Source organism: Protomyctophum bolini, assembly GCF_963924005.1.
Source record: "Protomyctophum bolini genome assembly, chromosome: 13".
In the NCBI taxonomy this organism is placed as follows: Eukaryota; Metazoa; Chordata; class Actinopteri; order Myctophiformes; family Myctophidae; genus Protomyctophum; species Protomyctophum bolini.
The window spans coordinates 10,058,449-10,071,748 of NC_137874.1; the positions used below are offsets into that span (position 1 = coordinate 10,058,449).

The 13,300-nt window shown below is 41.7% G+C and overlaps 1 protein-coding gene across 1 annotated transcript; it reads right to left on the reverse strand.

The window, feature by feature from the left end:
• Nucleotides 1–4,858: 4,858 nt before the first annotated feature.
• Nucleotides 4,859–12,263, reverse strand: slc22a5 (solute carrier family 22 member 5; the record flags this gene model as incomplete). The annotated part of the gene is made up of 10 exons (XM_080781032.1): nt 4,859–4,895; nt 5,645–5,780; nt 6,308–6,490; nt 6,758–6,972; nt 7,156–7,256; nt 8,230–8,356; nt 8,912–9,083; nt 9,246–9,400; nt 11,121–11,224; nt 11,874–12,263. 10 exons carry the CDS (start codon nt 12,261–12,263, stop codon nt 4,859–4,861), a joined length of 1,620 nt encoding a protein of 539 aa, XP_080637158.1.
• Nucleotides 12,264–13,300: the final 1,037 nt, after the last annotated feature.

Sequence of the window (13,300 nt, forward strand, 5' to 3'; positions counted from 1 at the left end):
GCACACGCTCCTGTGAAACCGGAAGTTGCGTATGGGAGAATTGAAGATTAAAAGCATGATTAAATGATTAAAAGCAGCATCAACCATTCATTGAAGTTTATGATACATTTCAAGATCCTATACTTGGCTTGGTAAATTTCATTAAAAAAAACCCGAAAAGAAATACAAGAATAAATTATGATTTCACCTGTGGTTATTAACAATCTGTTGTTATGTACAACACAAGTTACAACAGTGATCCATTTTCCAACACATTTGTGCACTCCCTGGTGGATATATGTAACTACATAATGTAAAGCCTGGTTAGAGTCAACCACAGAGTGAACCTGAAAGAGTGAAAGTTTGCAGTGGTTGGTACTTGGTTCTCAAACCAGAGCAGCAGCAAAATTGGCTCAGGAATGGAACAAAAACAAAACAATCCAAAGAATAAATTACATTTTCCTCATGTGTTTAATAGGCTGAATAGGATGTTTGATTGATTGATTGATTGATTGATTGATTAATTAATTGATTGAAGTATTTATTAACAGAAGCAGAATTAGTACAGTACAAAATTCAAGCAGGATTCTCCTGAAGAAGCCTAGGGGTGGCAGTGCTAGTCAGCTCTTCTGCGACTCTGGTCTAACCACCTTCCAGGCTCTTTTGAGAAACCTCATGTTCAGCTTTAAAAGCAGACTTGATGGGTCACTTAATAATGTGATTATGATGTTGACTAATCCCAGGTTTAGCACGGTTAGATACCGCTCCTTGATGTGGAAACATTGGTACGAGTGCCTCTTATAGATATTCTTCTTTTTTTTTACGAGAGAGTTTTAGAGTTTTATGAACCAATGTATTTATTTGTAACTGTTTTGTATGTTTTTAATTGTTGTCTGTCATCTACTGGCTACGGCTGTCAATAAAGTTCCATTCATTCATTCAAGCACAATTCAATACAAAAAACTGTTAACTGTGAGTGGACGACCAATAAAGCACTAGACTTGTTTACAAGAGGGTCCACCTAGGGCAGATAGGTCTGCATTTTAACATGATAACATCAGTAATTTTGGTGGTACTTGCAGGAGAGCCAGATATTTTCTGTAAAGACGTTGAATGAAAACCCCTGTAGTGGACTGGATCATATAATAGTGTGGATAGGCAGGATAGCCATATGACTTGTCAGCTCCACGGATGACATTTTGCTTCTTGCTGCTGCTTTCGTTCACTTAAAATCACACCCGTACATCATCATGACATAACATAGACACTATGACGTAAAATTGCCCATTCATTGTCAATGGGAATGTACTGTTTGTGTAGGACAAAGTTTGTGCATATACACCAAAAGCTGTACATATATGGGGCTAGCGCCCCTCAAAAATAGATGCCTCATTGGCCGCCGGAGTTCGTTAGAGTCCATGTGTGTCAACGGGAGGGCGGCACAAAAGTTAGGCGGAACTGCGTATGGCACGCCTGTTGACACCTTGCCCAAATTTCAAGTCATGTCATAGGTGTTATGATTCTCTGTTCTAAGTATTGGACCCTCGTCTGGTTCTGGTGTGTGACGACCCGGTTGACATTTTCATGGTTCGGCGGTGGACAGACAGACAGACAGGCTAGCCTGTCTGTCAGATATTAACATGACACGAAGACTTGGTCACATTAAGACGTTCACAAAGTTTATTACACGCAGCATATATAGCTTGGATACTTCATGTCCTAATGACGTCACTGACTAGACATCACAAATCACTGCCTGCAGCACGCGGCCTTGAGCGTGCTCTAACACAGCTCTAAAGTATGTTACAGTTCAGGCAGTGCACAATACATATTCACGTACAAGTACCAAGTATCAGTACACAGCATGTTGTATATCACAACAATAGGCTAGAGATGTTCGGGCCACTACGGGGCCCTCACCTCTAGTGTCACACCACACCACTCCACGCGGCAACGCTGATCCGAGTAGGCTTGCACATTCACGTTATACGGTCCTCATGTCTCTCTCTCCCCCCTCTCCTTTTTCTCTCCTCTCTCAACCTCTCTCCCCCTCTCTACCTCTCCCTCCCTCGGCCACTTACAGAATATTGGCTCATGTAGCACAAACGTTATGCAAAGCTCAGTCTCCTTCTCTCCACCTCTCTCTCCCTCCATCCCCCTTCTCTCCCCACTCTGTCTGTAGCCGTAGCCAGACCTACCAGACAGGCACGGCCGTTTTCTCTGTTGGCCAGCGTCTTTTCCGGGTTTTTAGACAGCTGGTGGATGGAAATTAAGCTCCACCCCAACGGCTGACTGCCGCAGGGGCAAGCATTTCCGGGAATCTGGCAGCTGCAGCTGTCGGCTCAGGTCTGGAATCTCTCTCCCTCCCTACCTCTCTCTTGATTGGATGATGTATGATGAATGATGTATGATGATAAGAGCGCCCCTCACTTCACACAAGTGTGATTTACGCAGCTATGTGTGTATGTCTGTGTCTGTATGTCTGAGCACGGATAGCTACAACACCTCGCCAATACCGCTGGATGGTCACATGATTTTAAACATTTCACAGACATGAGAACGTCAACATTCCCCCAAAAAGCTGTGCACCTCTCACTTCCCACGAGTGTGATTTATTTCCTTCATAATGATTTTCTGTGCTGACTTGACAAACCTTTGACAAAATTGGACTTCAGCACCTGACGTCAAATGTCAACGTCACCGGAGCATCGCACAGGCATATAAGAAACCTTCACACATGAAAAAATCTTCTACAATCAATCGATGGTGCTCCAGCTGCTACTACGGAGGTCATTCTCCTATGGGGTATTCAAGGCTTCTACACAATATGGCTCTATCTGCCATCATTTGGGAGGGGTTTTACAAAGGGAAGCCTGGGGTCGACATCATGTGCAAGTACTTTCTCAGAGAGAAGCGTGGAGTGGATATCATGAGCGAGGACATTCTCAAAGCGAAGCCTTCCTCAAAAAGAAGCCTGGAATATACAAACAACCACCCCTTAAACTGTTTCAAACTGTTAAACATGCTAAAGTAATTTGGGACCCTAAATTAAAAACAAAGGCACTCTTCGTAGGGCACTTGAACATACAAAGCCTTGTGTCGAAATATGAGCAACTGGAACATCTCCTTACGGACTCTAACCTGGATTTTTTGTGCCTGACAGAAACATGGTTAACTTCAACAATACCTATGCATGTGTTTAATGTACCCGGTTACAATATGTTCAGACGGGACCGAGGTCATAGGAAGGGAGGCGGAGTCTTGATTTATGTAAAAAATGACATTGCATGCAAACAAATTAATTTTAAAAATGAAAACTCTGTTGAATGTGTGGGCGTCAATGTAACATTATTCCCAGAAATCAATATTGTGGCGATGTACAGGCCACCATCATCAACATATGTGTTTTTTGACCTTATGATTGATATATTGAAACAATGTGATCTCAACAAAGAGCTACTCCTTCTGGGTGATTTTAATGTAAATTGGATTGATAAAGTACGCAGCAAGAGACTGAAAGAAATAACAAAGACATTTGAACTTGTCCAATTAATTAAAGGACCAACAAGGATAACAAGGTCTTCTCAAACACAACTGGATTTAATACTTTCCAATAAACCCGAACGTATTAAAAAATCATACAACCTGATCACTGGCCTGTCAGACCATAATCTCGTACTAGTTTCAAGAAAGCTAACAAAACATAAATTCAATGTGAACATGTTTATATAATGAATTGACATGAGATGCGAGGTCATACAGAATACAGGATGTGAGGGAAAATGGAAGTGATTACAGAAAGAAGTAAGCACTAAGCAGACACAATTGGAATTGGAACACTGAATGAGTACCCTAGCTCTCCTGATTGGATGAAATTGTATTTTCTGTTTTCTGACATGTGTTAGTATGTATCAATAGTCTGACATACGTGGCCGGTTAAGACTCACCCGTGGCATCCGTGTGAAGTTAGGGTTAGGTTAAGGTGTGTTCAGAGTTGGATGGTTAGAGTGGAGCGATTACATACAAAGTCAATGCAAAGACGAGAATTGCGCGAACAGGCGCGTTGAAACCTGGCGCAGCACAAACTGGACGAACCGAGTTCAGGTCTGACGCAGCTTTAGGATGTCGGGCCAAAGATATGCACCCCAAACACTATATACAGCAATGAATCAAAATAGCGGTTTAACCTTTTAACAACAAAACTTTTTTAATTTTTTTTAATGAGTGTAACAGCACCTAAAGTCAAACCTATTGACTGCCAAGGACATGTTAGACAAGTTTTTTCCCAATGGACCTGGCTGCCAAGGATGAGTTAGACAAGTGTTTTCCCAATGGACCTGGCTGCCAAGGACGAGTGACAGAACCAGAACACACAACTTAGATACTATATGTGTCATTGGCAGGGACGGCTCTGGTGGAGGCTTAAGGATCATACATAGTCTTGATTTTCGGTGGTGGGGTGACCACCGAACTACAACATGACGACACGAGCCGCGGTGAAGAGCAAACCACCGCCACCACTCCAGCCCTTCTCTCTGTTTTTACTCACCACCGCTCAACGTTATTTCAGCTCCGGTGGTCAGCTCACCACCGGAGCGGTGGTCACCTCACCACTGAAAATCCAGACTATGCCCCCCCCCCCACAAAACAAGTCCAATTGACTGACTTCTATGTAAACCAAGATTCATTAGCCCCCCCCCCCCCCACCTCTAAATACCCAGCCCCCCCATAGCACCCCCAGTCACAAATTTCTGGAGCCGTCGCTGGTCATTGGTAGGATGTTGAGGATTACTTGAGTACAGAAGTGTAGATTTGTCAACAACACACAACAGTCTGCTCAGAATTTCAGCTCACGTGGCATAGTTATGTCAACTCTTTCTTACAAATAAATGTCCTTCTTCTTCCTCCTGCACAACCTGTAACAATACAGATGAGGTAAGATGTGTCAAATAGACCTATGCTGTAATTGCCAAACCGGCCAAACCGTTATTGGATACACGTATGCTTAAAGAAGCACATCAACCAATTTTCAACCGTATGATCATACGCTAATTCTCATAAGATGGCACCATTTCGGTTTACTCTCTCTGTATCTCATTGGTGGACTATGAACAGTTTACCAATGACGTCATCGATGGCCATTCCAAACTAATAGAGACTATATAGCCTTTCTCCTCCTGGGAAGTTACTGAAATAGAAGCCATTGTTCTTGTATTGATATAATATTCTCCTTGGATTCTTGTTGGAAATAGCCAAACCTGCCAACCGAGGATGTCACTGGTATGCAGGTTTCTGAACTGTCCTCTGAGACACAGGCTGAATAGACATAAATGGTGCCATGTTATAATGAGCATTACTGAGGACCACTTATATGAAGATAGGTTGAAAATGGCTGAAATAAAGTAAAGTGGTCCTTTCAGCTTTTGGGAATAAATTAAGGTTAAACCGTGAGCTTCGATCATCAGATGCTATGTACGTAGCACCTGGCGAAGCTCACGGCGAAACGCACCATGCTAATAAATAACTTGTCCATGTCTATTCCCTTGGAAGGTCCATCCCTTTTTACAGTTTATATGCCTGCTAACTAGACTTGCACCTCCCAAGTTGTATTTTTCTTTATTTTGAATGTCCTCTTTTTGATACATTGTAATAAATTTGACCTTACCCATGACATTTCTGCATCTGCTCCAGTGTTTCTGGAAGGTCCTTATTGAGGGTCTCAGGAAGGAAGAGGTTAACCACAGATGAGCTGATAGTGAGACTTCCCATGAGAATGTACGGTAAATACTTACTGTAAGCACCTGTGAACACACAAAAATACAATGCAACCATTGGTGAAACACTTCTTTGTTAAAAATGGGGTGCCATAGTTTTGTACGTTTTCTGTTTTGTATGTGTCTATGGCGTTAATATTACAGACCCCAGGATGTGGTTATAATATTCAAATAGGTCTTCCTGTGTTTCTTCCTGAAAGCTGAAAGCTTTTGAGTTAAAAGGCCCAATTGAAATACACCGTTTTAGTGACACACTAAAATGATCCCCTCCCCTTTTTATCATACAACAGCTGTGGGCGCGGCTTCAGTTCAGGTGGGTGGTGCTAAGGTGAAAACCAGGTATACTTAAGTTTTGGAGCATCATCCAGTGTGCAGACCTTATCTTTCTTTTCTATTACCTATTTTAACCTCGGACCAGCACCTGGCTTTCAGTGAGTGTATGTGCATGCTTTATAATGCTTTTTAGTGAGTATACACAGCGTGCTAACGGTGCTATACTTCTTCAGTGAATGCCTAAAATACAAGTCTCATGTGTTACAGGCTACAATACATACCCAAATAGACGATGAAAGGAGCTGTGATGCTGCCAATGCGGGCAGCTGAAGAACAAATGCCAATGCCCATGTTCCTGAGCACGGTGGGGTAGAGCTCAGCGGTGTAGATGTACACTGTGCTGTAGGCCATGGTGAAGCCAAATTTCCCAATCATTTCCAAAGCCACAGCAAATTCACGATGGGCTGCATAGGGAGAGATTTAATTCCAACATGAGATATGTAGGCCATTAGGGGGAAAAAATTACACCCATACTGTACATACACAAGAATGAATGACAGTGTGAAGGTAAAGGAAGGAAGGAAAAGTCACATCAATAATGAGATTCATGGCTTTAAATGTTAACTTTAACAATTTCAGAGGAATGCAGTTTTATTTCCCTATGGGAAAGCAATAAAAAAAACATTGTGCTCTGGCGTGTGTTGTGTTGTTAATACAAGAGAAGTACTTACTTTTGGGGACAGTTTGGATAAGTAGGAGAAACACCCCTCCAGTGGTGAGGAATGATGACAGCAGTATTCTCCTTGGATATTTTTTCAGAAACCAGGTAGCTGCAATATAAGCGGGGACCTCAACGACGGCTGATAAGAAGCAATTTAAGAACGGATCTCCGCTTAGATTAGAAGTGTTCAAGCCGAGTCCAAAATAGCCCATGTTTATTGCCAGCCTTGAGAATAAAAACAAATATTAAAAAGTGAATCGCATTAGTTTGTTGATACATTTTACATTGTTTTACCAAGTACATTAATTGAATATTCATTAAAGTTTTCCATACCGGTTTTTAATGAACATGAATCTTAAAACGTTAAACCTTCTCCGTAATCAGAAAGATGAGACTGGAAGGACTCACCATGAAAACAAACATAACAGTGTGATGCAGCTTATGTTGCTGGATTTCAGAATATCAAGGAAGGTGTATTGTTTAGGTGGCACTGGCAGTGAAACCTCATTCTATAAAGTAGCAAACAAGACATTTTACAGGATTAGTGTCATTGAAAAATAAGCTAAAAATCCGGCCTAGCGGTCCGGGCACCTAGGCTGCTAATCTAGCCTGACAGTGTGTGAGGATAACTCCCCCCCCCCCATTTCCTGTCAACATACTATACACTATCTAATAAAGGCAGAAAAAGAAAAAAAAATCTAAATCTAAAAACAAATGTGCTTCGGACAAAACCTCCATTGGACCCTCAAACTGTCTGCTAAAGCGCCGGTATGAACAATAAAAAAAACTATAAATATAAAAAATATATATTATTTTAGTTTCATTTTCAAGTCAACTATAGGCTTCTTTCTCGTCATAGCTATTTCCAGTACAATTCCAAAATAAAACATGGCTTGAATGATGGACCCTCTTGTAAACAAGTGTAGTGCTTTATTGGGTCGTCCACTCACAGTTAACAGTTTTTGTATTGAGTTGTGCTTGAAATGTACTGTAATTCTGCAAACTGTTAATACATAAATAAATAAAAACTGTCTGCTAAAGCAACCAGGCCTACTGCAGATGCACCGCCTCTCCCGCTCTCGTCAAGTAGACATTGTGCATTTGTTTGTTTAACTGTATGTAATGTGTTTTTTGTTATTATTATTTATTTGTTCTGTATTTATTGTTGTTCATTTCCTGATGTTTCTTGGAAGATTTTGTTTTTTGCGCTGCCATGGGGATGTGGGGGGGGGGGATATATGTGAATAATTGTTTTTTAATGTATAAAATGTAAAAGAAAATGTAAAAAAAACAACATATATATATTGTCAAGTAATTGACAATTTATAAAGTCACAATACCAACTTTGGTGAGGCGCAATTGCCTTGTTTTCTAATTTCTTAAAAAATATAGAAAAAAATAACATTTCCTGAAAAATGAACATTTTGGAGTTTTTTTCCCCTGACAGCAGAGGTATGATACTCTCCCACTAATGGACCTTACCTCTGCCTCTTTAAAGATGACCAGAGGTGCTTCAACCTTGTTTATCCTGGCTGCATACCTCAGCATGGCGTCAGCCTCCTTTGTTCTGCCCTGAGTGAACAGCCACCGAGGAGACTCTGGAAGCAACCTGCACAAACAATAGGTGTTTTTTCAACACGATGTGAGCTTGTAGATCGACTATTTTTGAATATCTATTTTGTGCAGATTTTTGGAAATTTTGGAAATATTTAGCTTATAATGACATGCTCAAAATAGGGATGCCAGGTTGATGTAAATAAATAATCTGTAAAAGGTACAAATCACCAGATCGTGAGGGGCGCTCATCATATCATCAATCATGACGTAACTTGTCGATTTGCTCAGACACTGACGTACATTCTCCATTCATTGTCAATGACATTTAATGTTTGTGTTAGGAAAAAAATCTACATTATAGCTGAATATAGGAGGGGATAGACCCCTCAAAAATGTGGTATTGATATTTCTTTAACTTACTTGAGATTCCACACAAATACCTAAATTAATTGTTCCCAGCCGCCACCACTTCTGTGTCCTGTTTCCTGTTGAATTTGCTTTTGAGCCACTCTAGAATTTGATTGACTTTGGAGTTGAGTTGATCACTTCCCGTATATGCCAGTATGCATCTCTCATCATAAACCCCTAACAGATATGAAGAACTTACCACCACAATGGGATGTAAGCCACAGACAACGAGGAGAGAATGATTAGAAGAGTCCTCCATTCCCTCACGCCAAATGCAATCCCGGGTAGCACCATGTCGCCAAAGCAGTCAAAGAGACAGGACCCCAGTGTTGAAAATAGCACACGCATAGAATTACTCAACACCTCTGTCCCTGTGGAAGACAATATAATCAAGACCGATTCTGACGAGGACTCACATGATGAGGACTCACATTTACCACTGGCAGCATAGCACAAGAACAGTCAGTAATGTAAACACGCATGCAGGTGATTGGGTGAATTAGAGAATGATGAATATTTTTTACTGTACTTACCAAGTACATATGCAGAGATGTATAAGGATATTTGGGAGGCTCCAAAAAGCAAATAGATGACACAGAACATCATCCATGAGGAAGAGAAGGCCAGAACCAGGCCAAATAAAGACTGAGATGCAAGTGAGACGAAGAGAATCTTTTTCCTCCCAAACCTATACATGCATAACAGAAATAAATGATGATTCAAACGACAGCAAAGCAATTTGTAGCCTATAAATTATTGACACTTCATGTTGTGAGCTCTCAGCTTGTATAGATTGACTATTTTTTGAAAAATGTTACACAATTTTGACAATGGCATTGATTGAAATAAATAAATGAATATGTTATATGTGATTTATTTAAATGTTGATTTATCCTCCCCCCCCTCCTTTCTGATTGACTCTCCTGGCGGCCCCACTTTGGAAACCAATTTGTGCACTGAAGTATCACAGGATGTTGTGGTGACATGACTGCAGCGCATTGTCACGTTCTGTAATGCAAATCCATTATATAACAGTAGATGGAGCTGTTGTCATGGACAAAGATCATAGCAGAAGAGTCGGCCCGGCCGGATCCGCCGGGAGAATCTAGACACAGCTGCGCGACATGAGACTGATTAATTAGAGCGACAGAGAGAGAGAGAGGAGTGTGTGTGTGTGTGTGTGTGTGTGTGTGTGTGTGTGTGTGTGTGTGTGTGTGTGTGTGTGTGCGTCAATTTAACAAAGATGCAGACAATCCGAAATCAGCAGAGAGTGATCGACGTTTGCGCTACTCTATGCCGAATTGAAGTGGACTCGGACCCAGACTTTTTTTTCTCCTCCCTGTTAATAAAAACGTCTGGGTTTCCGAGGCTACTCAGGGGTAGAGTGGCCGGATGCCAGTGCCGGTTCTAGGAGTCAAGTGGCCCTATGCAGCAGGCACGGATTGGACGGTCTGCACACTTTCTCTCAACGGTGAAATCGTTTTTTATATTTGCTCAGTACTGCCCTCCTTTGCGCACCATTTTCCACTGTAAATAATACATATAATAGGCCACAGACAGACACATGTGGCGGCTAAACCCCTTATCCCTAAACTATATACTTTGCCTTTTTTTTTTACTATTTTGAAAAACATTTTTGAATAGTTCAACTAGCGTTGTGAGTTTGTAGACTGGCCATTTTAACTATTCAAAAATGTTATGCAAAATAGTAAAAAAAAGGCAAAAAAGTTTAGGGATAAGGGGTTTAGCGGTGACAAAAATGGAGCCCTATATCCATAAAGAACTACACATATAAAATTATAGATTATATATCATCTTTACTGTGCTAGCCTATTGCCAACAATGCAATCAACCAACTGCAATCAATGGCAAACCACTTCACTTGTGGGCAGTGTTCAATTTGCAACTTGCATTCAACTGGCAATTATTGCAATTTTTGTTTATTGGAATCCTGAATATTGTTTTTGCTATTTCTGAATTGGAATCCTGAAAATTAACGTTATTTAATTTCAAATACATTTATATGTTCTCATGTTAACTTGAAATGAACTTAATGAACTTAAATGCAAATACATTGGACATAAAAAAAAAGACTAGTATGTGGCCCCCTTTGTGGTTGTGGCCCCAAGCGACCGCTTATATTGCTTATACCTAGAACCGGATGGTGCAAGTAAGGTTTCTAGTTCAAATCCGGGCTCCCCCGGAGTTAGAAGACACTGAACCCCTTTATCCAAGGCGCTATATGCACCATTGTGACCAGACCATTTACCCTCATGCAATGTAGCCTATGTAACGACGTTCTGCAACCAGAATAGTGTCTGGGGTGGAATACAACTGACACTAAAGTCATAACTTTACTGCAGCAATATAAGAACGAGAAGAAAGTAAAAATATTAGAAAATAAATACCTGTCAGACAGTTGTCCAGAGATTAAGGACCCAAACAGGTAGCCCACATAGAGAGCTGAGGTCGCAAAGGGAACCATCCACTGATTGTCACAAACAAGGTCCCACTGTTAGGAGACATCATTCTGATGTTTAATTCACAAAAAAGACAGCAACAGTGGACACTGGAGAGGAGGGGAAGGGAAAAGGGAACTATTTTTTAAATCACACTCTTGTGAAGTGAGGGGCGCTCTTATCATTATACATCATCATATATCATCATCATTGGCATTTAATGGTTAGGACAAAAAGCTGATTTGTTGACACATATAATGACGTAAATTCTCCTTTCATTGCCAATGGCAAATGTGACACGAGTTAAGGACAAAAGGATGTTTATAGGAACCAAAGCTGATTTGATATTTTCTCTAACAATTCCTTACAGCGCATGTAAATAGCACATCACCGGTTGTATCGGCTATTTTCCAATGGGGAACACTGGCACGCATATAAGTCAACATTTTTATAACATCCCCAACAGCTAAAGCTAACCTCTAGTCTAAAACATCATAAAACAACCATTTGTTGGTGAAAAGGAAATTTGTCTTCACAATCATACTGTGAAGACACACACGCACACGCACGCGCACACGCATGCGCGCGCCACACACACACACACACACACACACACACACACACACACACACACACACACACACACACACACACACACACACACACACACACACACACACACACACACACTGTGACACACACCTCTGTGACTATGGTGGACTGGTAGACGTCTTGGCTGTAGCTCCATCCGTCTACACAGCTCTCCTGTCTCAGTTCAGTGAGGTTCACGTCCCAACCGGGGATGTAGCCCAGAGCAGACAGGTTCCTGACCTCATCCAGTCTGTAGCGGTGGCATCGGCTCTGCTCCTCCTGTCCGTTCACCACCTCTATGGGAATGATGGCCTTCCTCCATGCCGCACTCAGGTTGGCCTCAGGAATGAAACAGTGGTGTTTTGGAGTGGCTGCGACAAATACGATATATAAACTATTGAGTCCGCGGGCCACGAAGACAGTATTTAGAAGGAAAAACATCCTCCAGAAATAAGGGCCAGTCTGCCCCAGGAAGGCTGTGGCTTCATCGTATTCACCCATTTGCTACGAAAAAGAAAAGCTCTTGGATGAAAAAATAAAAACTCAAGCAAGAAAATCCTAACAAACCTCTGTAATCCTCCCAGATACCAGACTTGGTATAGATCGCTGAGAATCTTCCAGATGTAGTACGACACACGGTATGAGTTGTGGGGTCAGTAGGTCCCCTTGTGGGTCCCAGTCACAAATTAAGAATGAGGCTTGCCACTCTTCTGTGGAATCTCTTCTGTGCGGCCTCCTTGGCAAGATATAGGCAGCTTACGTAAGCGCATTCATTTTATCCTGTTTGACAGGAACCGTTTGGCTGAAATTTCCCCCAATGCGGTGTACTGCGTGTTATCTGACATGGTAAGTATTGGAGGCTTGCCACCCTGGCATCTCTTGAAAGACTCGTGAAAGACAGTTATCTGACGAACCGCAACGAGCTAGAAGAACGTGGGTTTCGGGTGAGGGTGAACCGATCTCTTCCGTGGGGCCATCTTCAGGAAAGATCGGAGATAGTGGTCATACACTACAGTATATTTAGCAGCAAGCCAAATATGCTTAGTTGATTTCTATTTCTATTATAAATGCACGGCTGAAAAGTTAAAACAAAAGTGGGGAGGAGGCTCCACTTCTGCTTTATATTTTACTCATGACAGCTCTTCCGTTGCTCCAGACTCTATGATGGAAGCATTTGGAAATTGCGAGAGGCAACAGTCTGGTAACGCGAGGCTAAACATCACAGAACAACAACCAGGAACCATAATTATGCAGAAGGAAGGCAGGAAGAAGTCTAGGTGAGCCTAAATACCCCGCTCAATTGGTCAGCTGACTGCCACATCAGCGAATGACATGTGGGTCTTGCACACACTGAATACACGCACATACATGTGTTTCCACACTTGAGCAGACAGGCCCCGTTTTCCGCTGTCTGCCGGGGTCTCTTATTCGGGGTTTTTAGACAGCTGGTGGATGGAAAAGAAGCTGCACCCTGCATGCGGCTGAATCTTGAAGCAATATGTATGGTATTTTAACTTTCTTTATTGCCATTCATGAAT